General features: G+C 46.8%; 2 protein-coding genes across 4 annotated transcripts in view; both read left to right on the forward strand.

Moving 5' to 3' along the window:
• The window catches only part of Mideas (mitotic deacetylase associated SANT domain protein), a 65,079-nt gene extending 43,829 nt beyond the window's left edge, over positions 1-21,250 (forward strand). For 2 of the 3 annotated variants that reach the window (XM_013155281.3, XM_003472306.5), the window contains exons 3-13: positions 1,043-1,342; positions 8,173-8,518; positions 10,365-10,431; positions 10,884-11,026; positions 11,147-11,250; positions 11,653-11,728; positions 12,307-12,395; positions 14,294-14,443; positions 15,566-15,778; positions 17,280-17,482; positions 17,750-21,250. In XM_013155281.3, coding sequence (XP_013010735.1) covers positions 1,043-1,342; positions 8,173-8,518; positions 10,365-10,431; positions 10,884-11,026; positions 11,147-11,250; positions 11,653-11,728; positions 12,307-12,395; positions 14,294-14,443; positions 15,566-15,778; positions 17,280-17,482; positions 17,750-17,906 — 1,848 coding nt within the window. In that variant the 3' untranslated portion in view covers positions 17,907-21,250. The remainder of the gene's footprint in view (positions 1-1,042; positions 1,343-8,172; positions 8,519-10,364; positions 10,432-10,883; positions 11,027-11,146; positions 11,251-11,652; positions 11,729-12,306; positions 12,396-14,293; positions 14,444-15,565; positions 15,779-17,279; positions 17,483-17,749) is intronic. The other variant, XM_013155282.3, reaches the window with a different exon arrangement.
• Positions 21,251-22,284: 1,034 nt separating this feature from the next.
• Positions 22,285-24,934, forward strand: Pnma1 (PNMA family member 1). Its single transcript, XM_005004814.4, has one exon. It carries the CDS (start codon positions 23,116-23,118, stop codon positions 24,175-24,177), a length of 1,062 nt encoding a protein of 353 aa, XP_005004871.1. The 5' UTR covers positions 22,285-23,115; the 3' UTR covers positions 24,178-24,934.
• The last annotated feature ends 202 nt before the right edge of the window (positions 24,935-25,136 follow it).

Below are 25,136 nucleotides of genomic sequence, written 5' to 3' on the forward strand. Positions count from 1 at the left end.
GGGCTGGGGCAGGGGGTAGCAACGCTACTAGACTCAACAGCAAATGGGCAGCTCATTGAAGGAAGTTTAGGAGCCGCTACATGCAGAGGGCGCCTACCCAAGGCATCTGTACCTGAAAGAAAGCCGAGGTTTATACACACGGAGGGTTGGCAGGCAGAAGAGTGGTACCTGATGATTGAGAGTAGGGGGACAAAAGGCCATTTCCAGATGCAGTATGCTAGAAGACAAGAAGGTGGAGGTGGTGGTTACACAGTGATCACATTTTTCAAAATACTTTGGAATGTGGTTTCAAATAGGTGTGCTTATTGCATGTAAATTATACCATACTTTATTTTTAAGAAATCTAATAGTGATAGGAAGGGAAGAATAAATAGATAAGTACACTATGTTGTGCTTGGAGGCTTTTTTTTTTTTATGCCTGATCACAAATAATTTACCATCAAACCGAGTGAGGAGGGTTCTGTCATCTATTCCTGTCTTCTCATAAGAGAAGCTGGGCCCCGAGTGGGATCTCCCAGGGTCACACAGCTGGAGTAGAAACCTTGTGTCTGATCCCAGAGCTAGTGTGTGCCTTTCTTCCCCCAGAAGTCTCACTGCCGATGCCTTTAGGGCCAGCCTGATATGTGGGAGGATGCAGTTTGTCCTGTGTTTAAGGACAGCCAGATTCCACACTTGCTAGGTACCCATAGAGACATAGATGCAGAAATTACCTTTACCTTGCCACAGCTTCCTTGCTAACTTTGTTTTGCAGTTACTTAAAAAAATATTTAGATGCTATGTCATGTGCCCGCACTATGCAGACCAAATGAAACATTTGGGAGTCTCTTATGGCCTGAGGTGGATTTCTGGGGCCACCCCTGCTTCAGGATGGAAGGAGAGGTTGTAGAGAGTATTTGCACTGTGGTAGGAGAGATGGTCAGGTCAGGGAAAGGCCAGGTTGACAACAGTGGGATCCACTGTGGGTATTTCAGTGCCTGGATTAAATAGGTTAGCAAATCAAGACTCATCTTTCTCTCTTCCCCTCAAACCCCCTTTTCTCCAGGATGCCAACTGTTCTGAGGAGAAGCGGAAAAGTGTGTTGACCTCGACTACCAAGTGTGGGGTGGAGTTTTCTGAGCCATCCTTAGCTGCCAAGCGAGCACGAGAAGACCCTGGGCTGGTGCCCCTCATCATCCCAGTGTCTGTGCCTGTGCGGGCTGTGGACCCAACCGAGGTGGCCCAAGTTGGAGGTGTTGATGAAGATGGGAAGGATCTGAACCAGCACCCCACTGAGCACAAGCCTTCAGTTATTGTCACCCGCAGGCGGTCCACCCGTATCCCTGGAACAGACGCTTCAGCTCAGGTAAGAGGCTGCTTTTCCAAACCCCTTGAGGGCGTGTGTATTCCCTGGACCTTGGACCCTATGGGAAGCAGGAGAAAAGGACAGTGTCAGAGGGCTTCAGGGAACTAATGGTGCTAAAATTTTTATTTTCTAAACCAAACTGCTGGATGGAGAATGAATCAGGTTTATACTGGAAATTAAAATCATCTAGGAAAATGTTGAATGTGTGAATCTCTTTTTGGGGGTGGGGTTCAGAAATTTTGACTGATTTCTAATGTGGTTTGCTTGTTCTGTCAGGACTGAGATGTGTCCCTTAAAATCTCCCACCTTGATTGAGGATTTACCTATTTTTTTCTTTTACCCTTATCATTATTTTCTGACAATAAATTAGAGAGGTACTCAGTATTCTTCATGTAGGGAGTATTTTTCAAGTGGAGTTGTTAATTGTTAAACCCCAGTTGTTAGAGTATAACAACTTTTGTCTTCTAATTTAACATCAATACAGTTTGCACTTTTTTAGTTAGTTACTAATAAAAATGATTTATGCATGACATACAAGATGATGTTTTGATATAGGTTATGACTATATCAAGCTAATTAACATATTCATTACCTCAGATACTTCTTTCTTTCCCCTTACTAGGATTTTAGGGCCTTTGTCTGAGCTGCAGCTGTGAAAAAAAATTTTTTTTTAAAGTTTGAGACTGGGTTTGGCTAAGTCACTAAGCTGTCCAGATTGGGTTTGAACTTTTGATTCTCCTGCCTGAACCTCCCAGAGTGCTGAGATTATAGGTGTTTACTGTGTATATTTACTTTTTCTGTGTGGTAAAAACATTTCAAATTTGCTCTTACTAATTTCTAATTATACAATACACTGTTATTAATGAAAATGTTGTGCAGTAGGTCCACTGAACTTATTCCTCCTAAAATGATATTTCCTTTGACCAGCAGCTTCCCAGTCCCTACTCCAAACCCCAGGCTTTGGTAGTCACCATTCTCCTTTCTGTTTCTATGAGGTCTACTTTTAGAAATTCTGCAGGGGCCAGGGGTTTAGCTCAGTGGTGTAAGCACCTGCCTGGCAAGTGCTAGGTGAGATTCCACTGATGCAGTTCTGAAACAGCTGGGCTGAAATCTGCCGTGTACTGTTAGCTTTCTGTTTATCCCATCCTGCTTTTCCTATGGTGTGTCCCTTTTCCCTCCTTTCCACTGGTATTCCATTTCTTAATTTATTAGATAAATACTTAAGTATTTCTCTTTAGTGATCACTGTAGTATCTCTTACCTAGATATCTGCAGAAGAATGCAGCCCCCTACAGAAAGGGATTTGAGTAACTATTTTCTCAGTTGTCTAATGGATGCTGTGTGACTAGGTACCATTTGGGATACATGAGGAAAAAGTGAGCGGATTATATTTAGTGAAGGCCTTGTAACTTGGGGCTTAATTCCCTGATTGAGAAGGCTGCTTGCTAGAGATTGAAAACATTTATCCTAGACTTATTGAGATCCATTATAAGCTAATATTTTTATCTTTTTCTGGATAATACAAAGTTCTTTTCTTTTTAATACAAAGTTCTTTTAAGGCCTTAATTCTATTTTTCCACTTAACCCTGACTGGTAGCATTTTCATGAACATAAGCAGGACGTTATGACATTATTGTTTTATTTCGTGATTTAATTTAGATTTACCCCAACATTTGTTTTTGTTATTGTTCATTTGTTCTCTGATCACTTGCATGCTGCTTGAAGAACATCCCTTAGTATTTTCAGTTTGAATCTGTTATTAATGGATCTTACTCATCTTTGGTTATCTGAAAGTGTTTTCATTTGATCATTTCTAAGGGATAAGTGATGAATTCTAGGTTTGTGATTTTTTTTTTTTTTTTTTGCCACTTGAAAGATGTCATTCTGTTGTTTGAGGCTTCCATTATTCTTGCAATGTTAAAAAATTACTGAAAGTTAGATTATTGTTTAAATATAAGATGTCTTTTTATGCTACTGCTTTCAAGATTTGGGTGTGTTTTGCTTGTTTAGTAGAAAAAAAAAAAAAAAAGACTTGATTTTCAGCAGTTTTACTGTTGTCCCTAAATATGTCTTTCCTGTTTAGAGTTTATAGTACTTCTAACAATTTTTTTTTTTTTTGGTCTTTTTTTGTTTTTATCGGTACCAGGGATCGAACTCATGACTGCCTGCTTGCAAGGCAGGTGCTTACGCCACTGAGCTAAACCCCCAGCCCCAAGTTTATAGTACTTCTTGAAAATTTCTTTTCCTTTTTTTTTTTTCTCCTGTGAAACCTCCAGTATTATGTTAGGCTTTTATCCCATGTCCCCTCTTTTATGTCTGGCACACAGCTTCCTGTATGTTCTATCAGTCTGATCTTTCAGTTCATTGCTTATCTCTTTAGCTATGTTTGCTATGTTGTTAAAATGTCATTGAGTTCCTATTTTTGGTTATTTTATCTTTTTAACTACCAGATTTCTATTTGGTTCAGTTTCAAAGTATAGTTCTTTGATGAAATTGTCTACCTTGCATTTATGCATTTATTTTACTGCATAAATTCTTATTTTTCTGGAATTTATGTCTGATGATGCTCTAATGACATCAGTCTGTTTTAATTACTCATTATTTCTTTATTTTAAATCACATCTTCCTTTCTTGTGTATTGTTATTTTTTATTGAAAGTCAGGCGTATCTGCCCATTTTCTGTTACTATAGTAAAGTACCTGAAGCTGGATACTTATTAGCTCACAGTTTTGGAAGCTGAAAGTCTGAGGTTGGGTAGTCCCTCGGTTCAGCCTCTGGTGAGGGTCCCTTAGGCTGCATCACAGCATGGCAGATAGCATCATGGTAGGAGCATGTACAAGAGAGAGAGCAGTCACGTAGGAAGACAGGAAGTGAGAGGGATTCAGAGGCCAGGCTTGCCTGTCTGTAACAGCTTGCTCTTGTGAGAACTAACTTCCTCTGAGATCAGCATTAATCTCTCCCAAGGTCAATGCCCCCATGCCATAATTATCTTGTACTAGGCCCCTGTCTCTTAAAGGTTTCATCACTTCAACACTGCTACACTAAGGATTAAACCACCAACATGTGAGAAAAGACCACATCTAGACCATAGCATCAGATGCCGTGTAAAAGATTGTTGAATGGCTGTGGTATGTGACTTTGGTTCTTTAAGACATTCTCTCTGATTGCTTCTTTCACCAGAGCTAGGTTGGGACTTTGTGTGCGCTGGTCCCCAAGCGGCGTGCACCAGCCCCTGTCAAAGTCCACTTAATGCCACTTCTTTTCCCCTGATCTAATACTGAATATCCTGCAAAAGTCAACCCCAGTTTTTTTTTTTTAAAGAAAACATAGATGTATTTTCCTTCATCCAATATTGTTTATTTGCTATCTTCCCACCATAGATAACATTTTCAAACCTTCTATAATAGTTCCTCATCTTCTACAGGAACTCCAAACTTATTTGTCATTTATTTCCCAGATCATATGGCTTCATGGCCAAGTTCTAAACTGACTTGGAAAGTGCACGTGTATACTCACACAGCCGTAACCACAAAACACAGTGACTGTGTGTGTGTCCCACCAATTTGCCCTAAGGGTGAATTTTTTAAAAATTAAGGTAATTAAAGGATCTAGATAAATATTCTCCTTTTCAAAAGAGGATTTATCTTCACTTCTGATGGATATCAAAGGGCACTGGCAATCCTAAGTCACTTTTATTTAATCAAAGGCAGAAATGAGGTGACTTAAATCTGGACCTTATTCCGTGTGGGGACTAGATTATTTCTTATGCACCTTTATTCTGAAATATTAGCCCTTTGAAGTCTTAGTCTGAAGCCTGGGTATTTACCAGACTCTCTTTCCTTGACGAGCCCTAAACTCCAGTCTTCATTGTGTTGGCTCCTAGAATTTGTTAGCAGCTCTGCTCAGTTTCTCAGCCTCTTGATTGCCTCTTTCAGTAATGGCACTGACTTGTAGGGAAAGGGCAACCCAGTGATGAGCTCACCTGTGCTTCCTTTTTGCACCCCGCCCCCATCTCATGGCCAGCCTGTTGGCTCGTTGCTACCTTTAGGAATGTGTTTTTTTACATTGAGTTCAGATTTTCTACTTCTCAGGTGAAGAGTTGGACTGCATGTCCCGCCTGTATAATAGGAAGAGGGATCCATATTGGGAGAGAATTAATCCACAGTGGTCTCCTCTGGGATTTTGTTCTGTGCTTGAGAAACGTTTGTGGTAGAGGCTGGCAGCTGGGCAGTTTTTCCTGAGAGTGGCAGGAAGGAATCTGAGCAACTCTACAGGTAGGCCGTGTCATTTCATACATGAGGAAATAGGTCCAGAAAAGGATAGAGGTTCTATGGGCCTGTTTTTTTTTTTTTTTAAGTTACTGTAGCTAAGTAATGGAGGCAGACTAACATATGTAGAAAAAAGGTTTGTTTTGGCTCATGGTTCTGTAGGTACAAGGCCCAGGCAGCTTATCAGGTGGTAGCCTTCTTGCTGATAGAGTCCCAAGGTGATGGAGAGCATTGTAGGGTGACAGGGATCACACGTGATGTCTACATATCTGATCCCTGTCCCTCTTACAAAGCCACCAGGAACCAGTACTAGGGTGCTGCACTCTGATGTCCTTATGTAAACCTAATCACTTTCCAGAGAGGCTGTGCTTCTCACATCGTACTGATGAAGTTTCTATTCTTTACTGTCATTAACATGTCCTTGGGGATTAAACTCCTGCACGAGTCTGTGTTGGTGTAAATCACATTCAGACCTTCCCTTTGGTGGGTGAGTAGCTCAGTGGCTTAGCATGTATGAGGCCCTGGGCTAATCCTCAGCGCTGAAAACAAAAGCAACACCCCTTGCAAGCCTGAGTGTGGACCTAATGTCCTGTAATGCAGTAATGGAGGGGCCAGAGATACAGCTCAGCAGCATAAGCACCTGCCTGGCAAGCATAAGGTCCTGAGTTCAATTCCTGGTACCAAGAAAAAAGAAAAAAAAAAAAAAAAAAAAAAGGTAATGGATGAGCTAGCTCTGGAATTTGCATCTCTTTTGTCCCTGTCTGTGAGGGATTTTACTACACTAGCTTCTGGGGGATGTTTAGTTGTTGTTATTTAGTTAGTTATTTTTCTTTGTATCGTAGCCATTTTCAATCACTTATAAAAGTAGAATGGCACAGCGAATGAATATTTCACTGTCACCCAACTGTCATGTCAAAATACATCCAATCTTGTTTCATCTGCACCTATTTTTTGGCTACTCCTGGATTATTTTGAGGCACAACCCAAACATTGTATCATTCCATTCATAAACATTTCAGTTTTAATCTGAATAAGATAAAAAACGTACATATGGTCTCTTTGTTTCTCTTTTTAACATAATCTCATTACCATTATCACACTCAAAAATTGTCAGATACTCAGAATAATTTAAATCCCTTGTTATAAAACTATAACCAGTTACAGCTGGCTCAGTTTTTGTTGAGTTTCCTGTCTAGCAAGCTGGGAGGCTGCGTTAGCACTACTGTCTTTTTCTTTCTTGTGTAATTATTGTTCTTCTGTAGGCAGAAGAATGAATATTCTCATTTGATCCTGATCTGTAGAAGAGGGCGCATGGGGTAAAGGTCCCGGCTAGGGCCTTCTAGAGGAGGTGTTTTGGGGGCCGGAGTCTTAGAGGTGCCTGGTGATGCTCCCAGGCCCACCCAGGCACTGTGGCCAACCTTACTTGTCGTACTGTGTAGCCAGAGAGAGGACCTGGGTGCTGCTCACCTCTGCCCTTTTGAGATCTTAGAGATGGAGCAAGGAAAGGCCTGTATTACCTTACAACCACACTCTGTTCTGCATGGTGTACCTGAGACACACCATTCAGAAAGAAGTACGAGGCAAGAAGGCTGACTTTCAAGATCTCGCATGAGTGGGCTGGCCTTTCTCAGCAGATCTAGTGTTCCAAGAACAAAAGTTCTGTAGGCTCAGAGTTTCTCCTGTTCCATTTTGTGATCTCTTACCCAGCTTAGATCTTGGCACACAGTAGAGCCTTCCATCTGCTACAGAGCCTAGAGTTTAGGTAGTGATAACAGCAATATCTGTTGAGTAATTACTATGTGCCAGGTAATAGTCTCATTGATTTCTGTGTATTATTTCACTTAGTCTTTATAGGCCCTGCATTAGGTATTGTGCATACTATTCTCATGCTGAAAATGGGGATGCATGGACCTGGGCGAGGTGGCACATGCCTGTAATCCCAGTACTCTGAGCGCTGAGGTAGGAGGAATCATGAGTTTGAAGACAAACTAGGCAAGGAAAGGAAATTAAACAGGTTAGTGACATCCTGTCTCAAAATAAAAGAGAAGGCTAGGGATGTCGCTAAGTGTGAAGGCCTTGGGTTCAAGCCCTATTTCGTATTTTTTTTTAAAGATGCACACAGAAATTCTGGAATTTTAAGTGGCAAATAAAGGTGATAGATTTCAATCTGAACAATCCAGCACCACAACCTGGGCCCTTCTCTGGGTACTCCTGCCATTCTGCATTGTGCAGGGGTGAGGAACTATGGCTTACGGGCCAAACCCAGAGCTATGAATGGTTTCTACATTTTTATTTTATTTATTTATTTTTTAAGGTAAAGGGGAAAGAAGATACAACAGAGACCTCCTGCGAGGCACGAAGCCTACAATATTTACTCTCTGGCCCTCTTAGCAAAAGTTTGCTGAGCTCTGCCTGAGAGGAGACAGTGAAGGGCTTTTAGATCTGGTCTCCTTTCAGACTTGGCTCGGTGGGCACTGTGGGCAAGCAGTTCACAGGTGAGCCTGGCAGAATTCAGTCTTCCTGAGACACAGGGGCTGAGCCAGCTTTGATCTGTCTTCTGCAGGCTGAGGACCTGAATGTCAAGTTAGAAGGGGAGCCTTCCTTGCGGAAACCAAAGCAACGGCCCCGGCCCGAGCCCCTGATCATCCCCACTAAGGCGGGCACTTTCATCGCCCCTCCTGTGTACTCCAACATCACCCCCTACCAAAGCCACCTGCGCTCTCCTGTCCGCCTAGCTGACCACCCCTCTGAGCGCAGCTTTGAGCTGCCCCCCTACACACCACCCCCCATCCTTAGCCCTGTTCGGGAAGGCTCCGGTCTCTACTTCAATGCCATCATATCAACCAGCAGCATCCCAGCCCCTCCTCCCATCACGCCAAAGAGCGCTCATCGCACCCTGCTTCGATCAAGTGAGTGACTCCTCCCCCATTGGTGACCTTGGTGACCGGGAAGTGGGGATAAGGGCACTGGATAGGGTGCAGCTCGGCTTAGGGGGTTGCTGAGAATTGGGCTGGAGGCTGTGCTCTGGGAGAAGGGGCTACTGTCCCCTCTGAGAAGAGGAGGGTGTCCTGTCACAAGAACGGGTTGGGGTGGGTATGAGGGAGTCAGCCTTACTGCCTGTGTTCAGGTCCCTGTTCTGCCATTTACTGTAACATCCCCTAGTGCTGGTCATTTAAACTTCCTGGGCCTGTTTCTCTAGTGTGAAAAGGGGGATTAGTAATTCCTGGATGATGATGAAATTGCCAGTATGCAGCGATTTGGGGGCTGCACAGATGACTGCTTCCTGTGGTTCAGCTTCGTAGGGTTGTGGTGAGCCGACACAAGGAAGGCCCTTACCAGCTTGTTTATATGCTGTGTCTGGTCTCTTGCACCTGTTGAATAGTCAGTCATTCTGGAAAAAAGCATTTTAGGAAATGTTTGGCTGGTGTATTGTTGAAAAATGCTACCCATTTCACAAAAGGATCGTTTCCCCTGGGGATGGGGATGGCAAAGTCCTATCCCTTAGGGTGGTAGAAACCTAAAGTGGGAGGAGCACATGGCTGCCTTCTCCCAGTTCATATCGACCCAGACTCACCCGTGGTGCAGCTCGCTGGTGCCCCCTGCTGTCTGTAGATGGGAAAGGGCTTGCCCTGCGTGGACTACTGCTCCATTTATGGTCTCCCTGGGAAGCGTCTCTCCTGACTCAGTCTGTTCACCAGTACTTACCTAGTACTTGTGTGCATATCCTTGACCAGGTCCCTACTAATGTTTGGAGCACCATTCATTGGAACTGGGTGTCCACATGATCTGTTCTAGAGAAAGCACAGTGCAGGATCATTAGGGAGCTAACCCGAAAGCCGGAGAGAGAAAAGCAGAGATTGCTGGCAATACGGGACCAGCAGCCAGTTGAGTAAAGGTGATATTAAGCTCCAGGCCTGCAGAGGGCTGGCTCCGTGAGGACAGCATGAGGGAGGGGGTGGGGCTGGAGCTGAGTTTAACTGTGGAGAGGGAGAGGGAGGGGCAAGCAGGGCCCTCCAGGCAAAGCAAGGTGGGACTGTGCAAGGAGAGCGCTGGGCCACCAGGTAAGCAGTCTGCAAGGATCGAGGCCCACACAATGGCTGCTGGGCAGAAGAAATGGAGAGCGAGGGAGTTCCCGTGAGCAGGCTTTTGGGTATTTACCCCGTGTTGCAGGCAGCTGTTGGCAAAAGTAGATTTTTGGTGTTTTTTGCTTGGTTGCTTATTTGTTTCTTTGAAGCAAGGAAGCGGCTTGATCTTGTGGGGCCTATCAGTAGATTAGCTTGGAAGAGACTGAGGTAGAAAATCCAGAGCGGAAGTGAGAAGACAGATATAAAAACTTTTATTAGTGTGTCCAAAGTTGCAGCCTCTTTACCAGAAAAGCAGTTTTATGTTGACTTCAGTAGTTTGGGAGCTCCTGGGAGCAGGAAGTGAGCGCTGGAGTAGTGTTACTGGCGGCACTGGGAATACTAGCTGATGTTTACTGAGTGCCCAGCTCTGTGCTTTGTTTCATTTCACCTTCAAATTAAGGTGAAAGAAATAGTCCCTTTTGCAGATTTGAAAACTGAGGCACCCAGCTATTTAGTCAAAGGCCTGAGCAGTCATCAGAGCTAGCAGGTTGCAGAGCCAGGACTCAAGTGCCTGAGTGCTGAGTGATCTCAATGGATCGCAGCTGTGACTCTCTCCCTGCAGCACCCAGGGATGGGGTGCTTTGCTGAAAAGAGGAAGATGCCACTTAACAATCTGTTCTTTGTCCCATAGACAGTGCTGAAGTCACCCCGCCCATCCTGTCTGTGATGGGAGAGGGCACCCCTGTGAGCATCGAGCCGTAAGTGCAGCCTGAGCCAGGCCTACAGTGTGGGGGTGGCCAGGTGGGCCCGGGGCATGCAGGAGGGTGGGGGGAATGAAAGGAGGGTTTGGGGAACGAGAGGAGGGTCTTGTGAGGCCTCTGCACTTGTGCAGTCAGCCCTGGGCACTGCCGTCCTTATCCTGCTTCTGCATGAAAGTTGTAGGAAAAGCAAAGGGGCTGCTGTGCTTGAATTTGGCTCTCGGAGAGCTGGGTGGGTGTCTACCTCTATAAAACAGCTTCTTGCCTTGCCAAGCTTTGGGCCTTGCCTTTCTGGTTGTGCTAGGTGCCAGGCTTTTCTGTCTCCCAGATCCATTCCTTCCCTGCACCCAGCTTCTGCCAGTTGCCCCTCCAGTCCCATCCCCTGGGTAGAAAATCAGGATAACTGTCCCTTTGAAGTGAGGCCTCACTCCCTAACCTTCCCGCTGCTACAGACGCATCAATGTGGGCACCCAGTTCCAAGCGGAAATCCCCTTGATAAGGGACCGTGCCCTGGCGGCTGCAGATCCTCACAAGGCTGACCTGGTGTGGCAGCCCTGGGAGAACCTAGAGAGCACCCGGGAGAAGCAGAGGCAAGGTGAGTGGGGACCTGGGAGTGATTAGGCCAGGTGGGCCGGTAGGGACATGGGGAGAACAGGCCCGGCCACGCAGTCCCTGAGTGCAATTTCTTCTGCTCCCTGCGCTGCTGTGAATCCAGTGGAAGACCTGCTGACAGCTGCCTGCTCCAGCATCCTCCCTGGCGCCGGCACTAACCAAGAGCTGGCCCTACACTATCTGCACGAGTCTGGGGGAGACATCCTGGTAAGAGTCTTGCTGGCTTAGGGAAGGTCCCATGGGAAGTATCTGAGGTGGGTGGGAGGGTCTGACCAAGATGGGGATCGTCGCACCTTGGCCCAGGGGAATTCTAGTTCTAAACACTACCTTTTGGTATACAGGGTCCTCCTGTCTATCCCAGTCCCTGACTAGGGCAGTGGGGTCTCCTCTGCATGACAGGAGTGTTCATGCAACCTGCCTTGGGGGCTACATTTTCCTTAAAAGCCCCTGTTTCCTGAGCTGTCCCATCTGCCATGCCTCTACCATCCTCCCAGACCTCTGATCCCTCAACATTTAAGGGCCCAAGAGGAAGTACCTAGCCTACTCTGAGACTTAAGGTACTGTGCCTGGGCCTCGGATTCTCAGTTCGCCCTGTCTTCTCTTGCCCAGGAAACTCTGAATAAGCTGCTACTGAAGAAGCCCTTGCGGCCCCTCAACCATCCACTGGCAACTTATCACTACACAGGTGGGCCTGGCTGTGGGATGGGCATGTGCCCCGAGTCTTCTAGGGTCTCCAGCATCAGGACCTGGTACCACAGCCAGGGTGGCTCTTGAAGGGACTTCTCATTCCCTAGAGGGAAAGTGGGCGGGTGGGAACCTAGCTAGGGAAGAAAGCCTAGGTCACAGGTACAAGACAGGAACCCAATTGGATACCATCCAAATTGGCCTCAGGTATCTGGCATTTAGTTGGCCCTTGGGGCACGCGTCTCATTGTGGTTATTATTCTTTAAGAGGGACTTTGGCCAAATCATGTAACCCTAGAAGCCACTGTTACTGATACCTGTAATTGCCACATTTCATCTGTACCAGAGAGTTCCAAGGGCTTCACTACACTGTCATTTGGTCCTCTTTACACCTGGTGAGGTGGATCTAGATGCAACTTCCCGTTTCACAAGCAAGGAGTGGGAGGCCCCAAGGGACAGGATGTGGCATCAGCTCCAAATGCTGCAGAGGCCTCGTGGGGATGGCCTCACACTTGCAGCTGGTCAGAATAGCCCCCAGTGTTTACGGGTCTCAGACCTTGGCTCCCTCTTTGCCCCTCAGGCTCTGACCAGTGGAAGATGGCTGAAAGGAAGCTGTTCAACAAAGGCATTGCCATCTACAAGAAAGATTTCTTCCTGGTGCAGAAGCTGGTAAGTTGGGTCTATTTCTAGGCAGGTGAGGGCCAGGAGCTACACACATGACTTTGGGACTCCTGCCTGTGGGCCACCTGTTGTTGCTGACCACGCACTCCTAAAAAGTAGTCAGAGCCCTATCCTCAAGTAGCCTTGGAGAGTTTTTTAAACATTACAAGAGGAGGGAAAGATCTGGCCTTTTTCCCTTACTGGTTCTGAGCCCCCTTCTAACCTTTGGGTGTTGTGACCAGGCTCTGGGCTCTCAGTCCGCACAGGAGTCTGATATCACTCTTAAAGATAGGTGGGAAGATAAGGTGGGAATAAGGGCCTTGAGAAGCAGAGAGCCATTCCCCTACAGGATACAGGAAAGGGGCTCACTCCAGGGTGAGGGGAACTGGCAGCCAGCAAGAGCCTGTGTTGCTGACCTGGGTGACCTCTGCCTGCTCCCTTCTGAGCCAGGGCTTCCTTCTGGTCACTAGCTGATGAGCCTAGGTTCCCAAGATGATCTGGTCATCTCCTGTACTCTCCTGGAAGAGTACAGTGCTTTGTGTCTTTTCCAGCTCCATCTCACAAAGTCTAGGCTGTGGAAGAGCATGTTGCATGGCTCCCAAAGGGAAAAGAGCTTCCCAGTTTCTTGCTGGGTGGTGGATTGTGGCCCTGGGGACTGGGTAGAGTACTGATAAATTCTCATAGGAGAGAATTTGATGAAGAGGACAATCGTTTGTTGTATTTTAGTAACACTGTCTCCAGATCAATGATCTCACTAAGAAGTACATGCCCGTGAAATTCACTGAGGTGCCTCCAATGCCTGATGTAAGGAGCAGATCAGTAGTCAAATGAATAATCCAAGAGAATTGTCAGGAAAAGTGTAGTGCCTTGGCCATTCCCATGAGATGAAGCATGCCTGTCTGCTTCTTGCACAGAGGATCTCAGTGCCCTTGGGTTCCTGGACAGGAGCTCCCTGCCCAGAAGGGGCAGAGCAGTTTGGGAGCCAGGGGAAAGCAAGGAATATAAGAGGACCCTTGGATAGAAAGTAGTCCAGAGACAAAACCCAGTGGCCAGATAGATTTATGAAATGGGACGGCTTAAAATTTCAGGCTGCCTTGTCCTTGGAGCTGCCACAACCTGTTAAATTTAGACAAGCAAAACTGAAATTGGAAGGGTGGGTGACTTGTACAGGGCCACACAATCATTTGTGGCAGGGTTGGGAACAAGACTTGGGTCTTCGGCTTCCTTTTCAGGTTGTCCTGAGATAGGACAGTGCCACATTCCTTTACCTCACTTGTCAGTCCCTGTTCCCTGGAGAGGAATGGATCTGCAGCCAGGTGGCTGACGTGCATCTGTGCTGCCAGCTTGGGGCTGGTTTGGGATGTGGTTGAGGCCCAGACTTTATTCCCTTTAATGTTTTTTTTTTAAACTGGAAAAGTTTCAAACTGTTGAATAAATGCCCGTTGACCTTCCACTTAGATTTATTAATTGTTAGCGTTAGCCCCCTTTGCTTTTTCTCTGTCCACATCTAAACATACTCACGCAAACACATGACTGTTTTCCTTTCTCCGTTTTTAGCTAATCATGAAAAGTTACAGTCTTATCATGTGACTCAATGGATTTCAGTGTATACTTCCTAAAAACAAAAGTTATTCTTCAGTAAAACCACAGTATCGTAAACAAGTTCCAAAAGACTTAAACAGACACAGTGATACTCCCGAGTATGCAGTGCGTAGTCCGTCTCCTCTCCCCAGGGTCCACTGTTGCCCCTTGTGTTTTTTTCTTTCTTGACAGTAGTGCCGAAGCATTAGTTGTTTGCATTGGTCAGGGGTTTGTGGCAGATCAGACACTGGAGAGATAGGCTGGCTTCTTTCCAGGCAGGCGAGCCAAACCATCAGACTCTAACTTCAGTTTTGGCTTCAAACCAGATCCAGACCAAGACGGTGGCCCAGTGTGTGGAATTCTACTACACCTACAAGAAACAAGTGAAAATTGGTCGCAATGGGACTCTTACCTTTGGAAACGTGGATATAAGTGATGAGAAATCAGCCCAAGAAGAGGTTGAAGTGGATATTAAGGTGATTCCTTTGGCGGCAGCAGCTGCCTAGAGCCTGTTAGGGTCTGGGGCAGGGCCAAGCTCTCCAGGACTCTGTAGAGGGCAGGCAGAAGAAAGTACGATCCCTAGAGCCTGCAAGAGCTGATGTCCCCCTGTTCTTTTCCGATGGTGGAGAGCTGGGATCACGGTACTTAAGCATGAGATGGGTGCAGATCCTGGAGAATTGTGTTTGTATCACCGTCTATTTCTGTCTCCTCACAGCAGACCTCTAGCACTGTTTCCCAAACTTCAGTCATTCTTGCATCACCTTTGTGATTTCTGCTTTGTCCACACCCTACCATGTGTCACCATTACTATTTTTGTTATGTCCACATACCATTTGTGCTATTACTTAATATTTCTTTTATGTTGATCCATTTATACTCAAAGGAGAGCTCTATATCACAATCATGAATAGGAAACCAGGATTGTTTCCCATACATACAAGGAACTGATAAAAATAAGTATTTATATGAAAACCAATCACTGCTACCAAATTCTAATTAGATGTTGGATTATCTGCCAGGGTTCTGAGACTGAAGGCCTGATCTCTCTTCATTAAAGAAATGATCAGGTCTATAGAAGCAAAAAGGGAATGCTAACACCAACCTGAGACTTTTGTACTTGACCTAACAAGATTGAAGGAGAATTGGAAGGGGAATGTTGCTTAATCCTACATCCATGAATAAGTCTGAGATACCATCTCCGGGTTACAAGACCACGCTTTGTAACATGCTGCTCTCAGATACTAGTTTGCTCCCCATTTTGTAGATGGAAAGAGAGAGGAGATACAGGTAGTATTACAGAGGTGGTTTGGAATTGGAGCTCAAGGCTCCTGCCTGGCTCACCAGACACTCTGCCTGAAGATGTGTCCTCCAGGTCCAGGAGTCAGGTGGCTTGTGGGTACTTTTGGGCATGTTCCCTTACTGCCTTCATCCTGAGAGCTCCCAGGGCTCAAGACTACCTTTTGTCCCCCAGGGAGACTAGCCACGGGAAGGCTGCAACCTAAACCAGGCCAGCGGGGCAAGGAGGGCCTCATGAGCCCTGGCTGGGTCAGAGTCCTGCACTATTGCAGTGTGACTGAACTTGTTCTTATCCCCCATAGACTTCCCAGAAGTTCCCAAGGGTGTCTCTTCCCAGAAGAGAGTCCCCAGGTGAAGAGAGACTGGAGCCCAAGAGTGAGGAGAAGGAGCCCAGGAAAGAGGGGGAGGAAGAGGTCCCCGAAACCCAGGAGAAGGGGGAGCAGGAGGAGGGGCGAGAGCGCAGCCGGCGGGCAGCTGCTGTCAAGGCCACGCAGACACTCCAGGCCAATGAGGTGGTAAGTGAGAGTGAGCCCAGGGAGGGAGGGCAGACAGGAACGTGGTGGCAGTCCTCATCATCACAAGTACTTCGTGCAGTTAACTTGTTTCATCCCCATGATGCTATGTGGTAGCGACTATTATTAATCACATTTTACAGATGAGGAAATTGAGGCTCAAGATAACACAGCTAATGGACAGCTTGATGCCAGTCTGCTATTTAGTTTTGTACTGTGCAACTTCTGGTTTTGAGATTTGAAGGAAAAGGGCTTTGTGAAAACCCAGTGGATATGTGGGAGACAGGAGAAGCTTTCATAAGCTATAGTTCATGCCTCTCCTGCCTGACATAATCCGTAATGGAGCTGAGACTATGGTGGTAAAATACCCCCCGACCCCCATATCCTCTGCAGAGTGCTTTCCATTTTCTGTTTCTCGTGTTCACCCAATACTATGCTGAACCCCTACTCTGTAGAAGTACCTCGCGTTAACCGATTGCACCACTGGAGCATTTTGACCCCCTACTCTGAAGATGGGACAGTTGGGTTTAGAGATGCCAAGTGAATGCCTGCGGTCACACCCCAGGTCCTTGGACTCCTAGTGCAATGCTCTGTCTACTGCGTAACAAGACAAGAAGGAAAACCTTTGGCAAAGGTGTCCTTGGCCTGGAGAGCTCTCCCAAGAAGGGGAAGGGTGGGAATTTGGACACTTACAACACTTACAGGAAGTTATAAGCTGAACACAGCTGTTTGCTCCCTTCTGAGCGTGGCAGTCTGCACGCTCTGTGCTCTGTGTTCTGTGCTCCGTATCTATACTCTGTTGAGTTCTGCAGGCTTTGTGAACACTTTGCTATGAAGGTCAACCAAGGACATATTGTGGTAACCATCTGGGACCCCAATGGAGGCTCAGAGCAGCACGTCCTTCAGGGCTGTATCACCTGTCCACTGCTCTGACACCTGCTCTTTCTCCCTGTTCTTCCCCTCTGTCCAGTGTTTGCCATGCTCTGTGTCCTCGGCAAGTGTTACCTGCATGTCTGCACCTGTCCCTTCCACTAGACTCAGAGTTCTCAGAGGGCAGCGATCTTATTTGTTAACTTTTATGTCCCCAGCACCTGTCATGTCCTAAGGACCTGATTTTTTTTTTTTAATAGCTTAAAGGCCAGCAACTTTGTAAACAATAGAGCTAGAGGGCTGGGGAATATAGCTCAGTGGCACAGCTCTTGCCTGGCAAGTGTGAGGTCCTGAGTTTGATTCCTGGTACCAAAAAAAAACCCGAAAAAAACCCCAAAAATCCCAAACAAAAGACTCCTAAAAAACAATAGAGCTAGAGTGGACCCAAGATTAACTGGGCATCTGATGAGGCACTGAGGGCCATGTTACTGGAGGGACTTAAGTGAATGCTAAGGGGATTATGTGGCAGGAGTGTGGAGTGTGTTGCCTTTAAGGGCCCTGTATTCCCCTTTATTACAGAATTCTGGATCTCTGCTTCCCTAAAGCACTCAACTCTCTTGTTGATTTTCTCCAGGCCAATGACATCCTTATCCTGCGAAGCCATGAATCCAATGCCCCTGAGTCGGAGTCAGCAGGTGGCCAGGTCTCAGAGAAACCAAGGGAAGGGCCAGGGAAGTCACGAAGGGCACTGTCTTTCTCAGAGAAGAAGAAAAAAACAGAGGCATTTAATAAGACCCAGAACCAGGAGAACACTTTCCCTTGTAAAAAATGTGGCAGGTAAGATGACCAGCACTGTCTCTGCACTGAGGGGGTGCTATTGGGAACACTCAGCTTGTCTTCTGATTGGTTCAGTGAGTTGCCAGGGCAGTGACATCATCAGGGGTAGTTTTAGACTAGGTCATGCAGGCTTGAGGATAGGGTCGGGTGGGGAAGGAGTTGGGGTGGTTAGGGAAGCTGCAAATCTGGAAGACCAGGTGCACTCACACACCCAGGGCTGCCCCGGCTGGCAAGCCCCTTACCTGTGCCCCTCCTATCCTGCTGCAGGGTGTTCTACAAGGTGAAGAGCCGAAGTGCCCACATGAAGAGCCATGCAGAACAGGAGAAGAAGGCCGCAGCCCTGCGGCAGAAGGAAAAGGAGGCCAAAGAGGCTGCTGCTGCCACCCTGCGCCCTCAGGAAGAGAGTGCAGGCGAGAAGGGCTGAGTTCCACCTGGAACCTTGGGAGCAGAGTGAGCCCAGAGTGTCTTGTGGACATTGCTCAGCAGAACAATTCAGACAGTGAAATAAATGGCTTTTTTCTTTATAAAGGCCCCAGGAGCAGTGTTAAGGGCTGCAGGATCCAGTTCTCTTTGCCTTTGGTTTTTGGGAAGTCGTCCTCCTGCTTTCCTGGAGCTGTGAGCATGCTGGTCCACTCTGCCTGGGGGAGCTGCTGGGAGCAGTTCTGACCTGGCTGCCTTAGCGCAGAGCAGCCTCCTCCCTCCTCTCACTCCCCTCCCTGCTTTTCCAGGAAGCCTCCTTGGCCAGCCAAGCACAAGCTCAACCCACTGCAGCGTATTCCCATCCCCCAGAGGACCTGAAGGCTGCAGTAAGGCCTTGCCCCAAGCAAGAGACTTCCTTTGTGTGTGTGTGTGGGGGGGCGCGCATGGTGTCCAGACACCTGTGCTGTTCCTGCTGGCAATGTCCAGGCCTGAGCTGCTCGAGTGACCCTCTCTGCAGGCCACTGCCTCACTCCGTGGAGCGTGAAGCCCAGGAAGGTGCCGGTCTGCCAAGTTTTCTCTGGTGTTTGGAGAAGGGGCCACTGTTCCTGTCCTTGTTCTCAGCCTGCTCCAGGGAAGGAACTGTACTGAGGCTGCAAGCTGAAGCCAGAGCCACAGGGCTGGGTTGTCGGGAGCTTTTGACAAGTCTCTCCTGCTTTCCATCCACCATTTTGCCAAATACCTTTGGGCCCTGGAGGCTGCTAAGGGAGCTTAGCCTCAAGCAGGTCTTCAAGCTGGTGCCAGCTCCCTGCTTGCCTCTGTCCTGTCCTCAGTAGCAGCCACTTACACCCCCCCACCCCCACCCTTTTTGATCCCCAAAGCTCAGCACTCTGCACCACGCTGGAGATTTCTGGGTCCTTCCCTGGGAGAGGAGGTCTCCTGACGAAATGGGATGGAGCCTCCATTCTTTGACTCGTGTCATTTGGGAGCTATTTATTTATTCTTAATATTTAATTTTCAACATCCTCAGGGACCAGGGGCCTCCTGCTTTCCAGAGGCCCAAGTGCATTTATCCCAAGACAAGGCACCTTCTTGACACCCCCAATTCTCCAGGCTCTAGGGTCCCTCCTGTTGTTGGTGTGGAATATCTGACCACCAGTGAGAGTGACAGCACCACTGAAAAGAGGCTGGGAAGGTGGAGGGTGTTCCCAAAGCCACACAAAGACTAGCAGGAGTGAGGGGGATCAAAGGCAGTTTCCATTGCTCCCCTTTTGTACTTCAGATGGCCTGCGAGAGTTGGCAGGAGGCTGGAATTTTAGTTTTGTTTGCCAGGCCTGCATTCTAGCTTGAAGAAGCCATATTTGGCATGGGATTACTGGAGTGAAGCAGCCTGAAGTTGCTTAAGGCCCCTTCACTTGCCAGTCTCATGGGAACCTGAGTTGTTTTTCTGATGTTGTTACTCAACTTTAGTTGTACAAATGAAATTCTGAGTGAATGTGTATATGACAGGCCAGCGTGTTAGGAACCCGCGATTCATCTTGCTGCTACCTAGAGATGGCCGGAAGACATCGGGTCAGTAACTGGGAACGGAGAGGGAATTTTGTTTTTAAACTATGCACTATGAGATATTTTAAAATTAGTTTATGCATTAATAAGGGTTTTATATGATACCAATTATGAAGGTAACAAAACTCTCCACCCAGACTCGTAGACAACTACTTGGATTCCAGCTTCCCCGCTAGTTTCTTCATGGGCTTCTATATGCTCCAAGTCCCAAGACTGCAAAAATCTGGTGGGCCCTCTAGAGGGAGGGCAGCAAATTTCGGCTCTTTTCTAAATCACTTGTATACTATGAGTGCCTTCACAGCTTAGCCCCAAAGTGCTACTTATGCTTCCCAAGGATTTTTCTGTTCTGTTTTGGTTTCAGGCCCCTTTATGGACACGTGATAACAGGACCTTCTCAGTCACTTGAGACCTTTCTGTTCAGGGGTAACATTTAATACTTGGGTTTCTTTTTTCTTTTCTTTTTCTTTTTCTTTCTTTCTTTTTTTTTTTTTTTTTTTTGGTAAGAAAATGATTAGATTTTTCTAAGCTCACAAAGAATAGACCAGGCAAACGTAGCCAAGGAAGATGAAGGTGGTTCCTCCTGGTACCATTTCATCAGACCTGTTTTAGGAGAGCCTATGTTCCAGAATGCATTTGTATCTAGAAAGCATTGTGAAAAGTGAAATGTTTAGAGGACAGATGCAATTGTGGCAAGTGACCATTCAGTAAAGTAAGAGTAGCCATAGAAGCTAGCATAGGTATATCCTTAATGGTGCTTTCTCCCTATGAATATATAAGGCTTGTCTTTTGTTTTCCCCTCCTATTTAGAGCTCTTTGCTTTAACAGGTTAAACTACACACAGCTCCAGCTTTATAATGTCCTCCCCCTCACCATCTTACCATGTCAATCTCAGCCTCCCTTTGCATTCAGTTAAAAGGTAGTGCCTGCTGTCTGTACCATTCCTGAGGCCTCGTACCCACCTGAGGAGACAGTGCTGTCATTACTGTCCTCCATGCCTTTAGCAGCCCCCTTCCCGTCTGAGGTGCACGGCTGCCTGCCCCACTGACTCGCATCGCCCACCTTGGCACAGAGGTCTTGTGCTGCTATGTTTCCCTGTATTAACTGCCTCAGTGGCCTAAACTCTTTTCTTCTCACGTGCCCGAAGTTAAGATGGAGGAACACAACACATACCCAAGCCTCAGCTGTCTTCAGTGTTTTCACTGGGGTTTACTTTTCTGGGATGTTATTTATTATCAAAATGGCTAGCCCAACTCCTTAGGTTTACAGGAAGTATGCATATTTTTATAATGCAATTGTGTTTGCCCCACATTTGGCTGTGTTAACATTTGCCTCTGATTAACAATTTGTAGCTGTTTCACCTTTTCCTTACTCGTCTCAAAGCTGAAGGCCTTGTTGGAGGGGACAGAGCACAGAACAGCCTTGACAGACTGTAATTATTGTACAGATATTTTAATAGCATATAAATAAGTATATTCCTTTTATTTTGAAACAAAAATCAGACACTGCCTTTTGTGTGTTTGCTGCCTGTGGCACCCTTTTTTTAAAAAGACTGTTACATATTAAAATAGTGTACATATATAAATATATATATATAAATATTACCTCTTTCGCTGTACAGTTGTGATAGACCAGACGGAAGATTTTATTTTTTGTGTGCTTTTTATAAAAAATTAATACACTAAAGAATCTTGCTGAAGTGATTGTAATGTATCTATGTAACTTATTTACTTTTGAATGTTCTTCTGTATCTTTAAACCTTTTATTAAATAAGGTTTTAAAACCTCAGAGTTGAGTGCTGTGTCCTTTTAGGGGGATTTTCACCGTCAGGAAGTGACATAAGGAGGCCTTGTTTTGGAGGGACAGTATGTGACATTTTTGAGCTGTAACAGTTCTGTTGCATCCATTGTCATTAAGGCCAGAACAGGCAAAATATGTTTGCCTGGCTAGAAAGACGACTGAGCAGACACAGACCTTGTAATTTACCAGTGTAATTATTTAAATATGGGATGACCAAAAATTTCATTTTTATAGCAAGAAATTTTAAAAGGACCAATTATTTTTTGTGACACCTAAAGTCTCCTTACTTAGTTCAGGCTAGCCTTGAACTCACTATGTAGCCCACGTTGGTCTCACTTGTGATTCTCCTGCCTCAGTCTTTCGAGTGCTGAGATTACAGGCGTGTGCCACCATGCCCAGCTAAAAATGACAATTTTATCAATTTAATTAAATGTTAAAATTGGCAAGTTGAAATAACATCTACCCAAGTGATGCTAGAGACAGTACATAAACATACTGCGTCAGTGACATGCAGGGTAAACTGTTAAGAGCTTAAAACTTTAGGCAATTTACACCTAGATTACATACTCCTACGTTTCAATTTTATTGGGGTGAAATATATAGAGGGTGCAAAGCGTGGATAGGTGGTACAGGGGAGGACTAGGGTGCTGATGATTTCATATGCAGCACAGCCCGAAAACCTAAGTGAATGTGCAACCTGACAAATCCAAAATGATGTATGCGTCCTTGACAGTACCATTTTAAAATCCACCCCAGAATTATTTTTAAACTCGGCCCTTCCAGCCCCAAGACGCCTGCTGTGGCCTCCAGTCCGGGCTTCTACCCTCTGCGAGACAACGTGATGCCCAGGGTGAGGACCCTGAGACGGCGACTCTCAGGGGATTGAGTCCTTGAGCATCCTCACAGCCAGGCTGCGTGGACTGACTTCTGTTCTCCACTGTCGTGATCATTGTGATTGCGTGAAGCTTGCCACTCTCAGTAGTGCAAAGTTTTTGTTTATTGTAAGAAAGAAAAGTGGAAAATAAGAAATACGCTATTGGAGTTTGCAGCACCTGAGTCACTTTACAGGCACCATGGTAACCGGCCGACCCTCCCGCCGCCTGAGCGCGTGTCGCGCATCATCCGGGTCACGCATCATCCGGGTCACCGTTGCCATTGGCACGCAGGCGCAGGCCGAGGCGGGGACGCATGGCCGTGCGTGCGGGACGTCCGGTGAGCCGGCCCCGCCCTCCACTGCGGAGGTCAGGCCTCAGCAGGTTGCAGGAAAGAAGCGCCGGCGCCGAAGCGCCCCGGCCACCCGTACCCGCCCTCGGCACTGTCGTCTCTAGCTTCGCTTCTTGTCCTTTCCGCGCCTCCTCTGCTGCCTTCGTCAGCGGACCTGGCCCTCTAGAGGGGTCCTGTGGTCTGGGCGGAAACTGCTTGCAGGCTCACCCCGCTGCCGTGACCTCGGGACAGCCTCGCCCTCTCTCTGCCTGACAAACGCCGCCCGCCCCAAGGTCAGGCTCCGCTGTCCCTGCTGCCGGAGGCGCAGCCACGCCTCGCGGCCGGCCACACCCAGTTGTTTCCGCCCCGAGGCGCCTGCTGTGGCCTTCAGTCTGGGCTGCTGGCCTCTGCGTGACAACGCGATGCCCAGGCTGCGGACCCTGAGGTTGCGATGGGCACAGGATTGAGTCCTTGAGCATCCTCGGAGCCAGACTGCTTAGACTGGTATCGGGGGCAGGGACGCGGCGAGATCTTTCTCTGCTGTCTTGATAATTGTGATTGCGTGAAGCTTGCCACTCAGGCCTACTTGGAAGGTTGTTGTCTTGTGCTTGAGCACCGTGAGACATTGGCGCCGTCGACAGTCAGAGGAAATGGCTGTGACTCTGTTGGAAGACTGGTGCCGGGGGATGGATGTGAACTCCCAGAGAGCTCTATTAGTTTGGGGGATCCCAGTGAACTGTGATGAGGCTGAAATTGAAGAGACCCTCCAGGCTGGGATGCCGCAGGTGGCTTATCGGGTTCTTGGAAGAATGTTCTGGAGGGAAGAAAATGCAAAAGCAGCCCTGTTAGAGCTCACAGGCGCTGTCGATTATGCTGTGATCCCCAGGGAGATGCCAGGCAAAGGAGGGGTGTGGAAGGTGGTCTTTAAGCCCCCCACTTCCGATACTGAGTTTTTAGAAAGGTTGCACCTCTTCCTTGCTAGAGAAGGGTGGACTGTGCAAGATGTTGCCCGTGTTCTTGGGTTTCAAAACCCTGCTCCTGCCCGAGGCCCAGAGATGTCAGCAGAGATGCTCAACTATATTTTGGATAATGTTATTCAGCCTCTTGTTGAGTCTATTTGGTACAAGAAGCTGACGCTGTTCTCCGGGAGGGACATCCTGGGGCCTGGGGAGGAAACCTTTGAGCCTTGGATGGAGCACACTAACGAGGTCATGCAGGAGTGGCAGGTGTCTGATGCGGAAAAAAGACGCCGGTTGATGGAGAGTCTGAGAGGCCCAGCCTTGGATGTCATTCGCATCCTGAAAACCAGCAACCCAGCCATAACCTCTGGCGAATGCCTGAAGGCTCTTGAACAGGTGTTTGGGAGTATTGAGAGCTCCAGGGACGCGCAGGTCAGATTTCTAAACACTTACCAGAGTCCAGGAGAAAAGTTATCAGCTTACGTGATTCGTCTGGAGCCTCTGCTGCAGAGAGTGGTGGAGAAGGGAGCCATCGATAAAGATAACATAAACCAGGCCCGCCTGGAGCAGGTCATTGCAGGGGCCACCCACAGTGGGGCCATACGGAGGCAGCTGTGGCTGACAGGGGCTGCAGAAGGGCCAGCCCCTAACCTCTTTCAGTTGTTGGTGCAAATCCGAGAGGAGGAGGCCAAAGAGGAGGAGGAAGAGGCTGAGGCTGCTCTCTTACAGTTAGGCCTTGAGGGGCACTTCTGAGACCCAGGAGAAGGGACTTCAGTGCAGACTTAGCTCACAGCTGCTTTTGTTGTCCCTGTGTGGTCTTGAAGGAGTGCCTCTGAGTAGTAAAGACATCCTTGCTCTGCTTTTTTGTTAGGTTTGCGGGCAGGGTGACTGGGGAAGCACATATTTACTTGGAAAGTTGTGCACGCAAGCCCTAGGAGCTCCTGCAGTACAAATGGAACAGGAAGGCAGAAATACCGGGAAAAGGCTTGGACACGATGTTGGGTGCAAGCTGTTTCGTCATCGTCAGTGGGGAAAATGTGAATCTGACAAGTCCCATCATGATGATTCAGTGTGAAATTGCATGTCACATGTTTAGTGCAGGGCCTTCCGCACAGGAAATGTTCAATAAAAATGTGAATTGTTTATATTTGTTATTAATGATGTGAATAGTTTGTTACTGTAAATTGCCCTGATTTATATTACTGCGAAGAAATACGAAGTTATTAAATTACCTTTAGAATGTAAATTTCTTATTTCTCATCTTTAGCATCTGGGTCAGTTTAATTGGAAAGTATTCTGAGACTTCAAAATAAGGTATATAAAAATATTGCAAGTATAGGGGTGTGTAAATCAGTTTTCCACTGTGTAAGATACAAATATCAGTCAAATGGAGAGGTTCATATGAACTAGTTCCCCCACTTCAAATCTTAATAATTGTTCATGCTGATCTGTGTTCTGAATTCAAAGTTACTAAGTAGATGTATACAAATAAAAATAAATTTAAAATTAAGTCTTGTTTTTCTGCATGTGTAAAAAATTTTAGTGTAATTAAGCTCTGTCTTTTTTCTTATGAAAACTCCCCCCATATCTATAAAGAAGAAAAAACTAACCTTGTTTATTGTTCAATTTGCAATAGCTTTTAATGTATAACTTTCACATGTTTTCTTTAAGGCTGATGTTAGAAGGTTAAATAACCAGATATTAGTAATACA

The sequence above is a fragment of the Cavia porcellus genome, unplaced genomic scaffold, assembly GCF_034190915.1.
Source record: "Cavia porcellus strain 051 isolate PalLab524CR breed Dunkin Hartley unplaced genomic scaffold, mCavPor4.1 scaffold_31, whole genome shotgun sequence".
In the NCBI taxonomy this organism is placed as follows: domain Eukaryota; kingdom Metazoa; phylum Chordata; class Mammalia; order Rodentia; family Caviidae; genus Cavia; species Cavia porcellus.

Excerpts from the sequence above, each read along its gene's own strand:
- Pnma1 (XM_005004814.4), top strand. The coding sequence starts at position 23,116 with ATGGCTGTGACTCTGTTGGAAGACTGGTGCCGGGGGATGGATGTGAAC.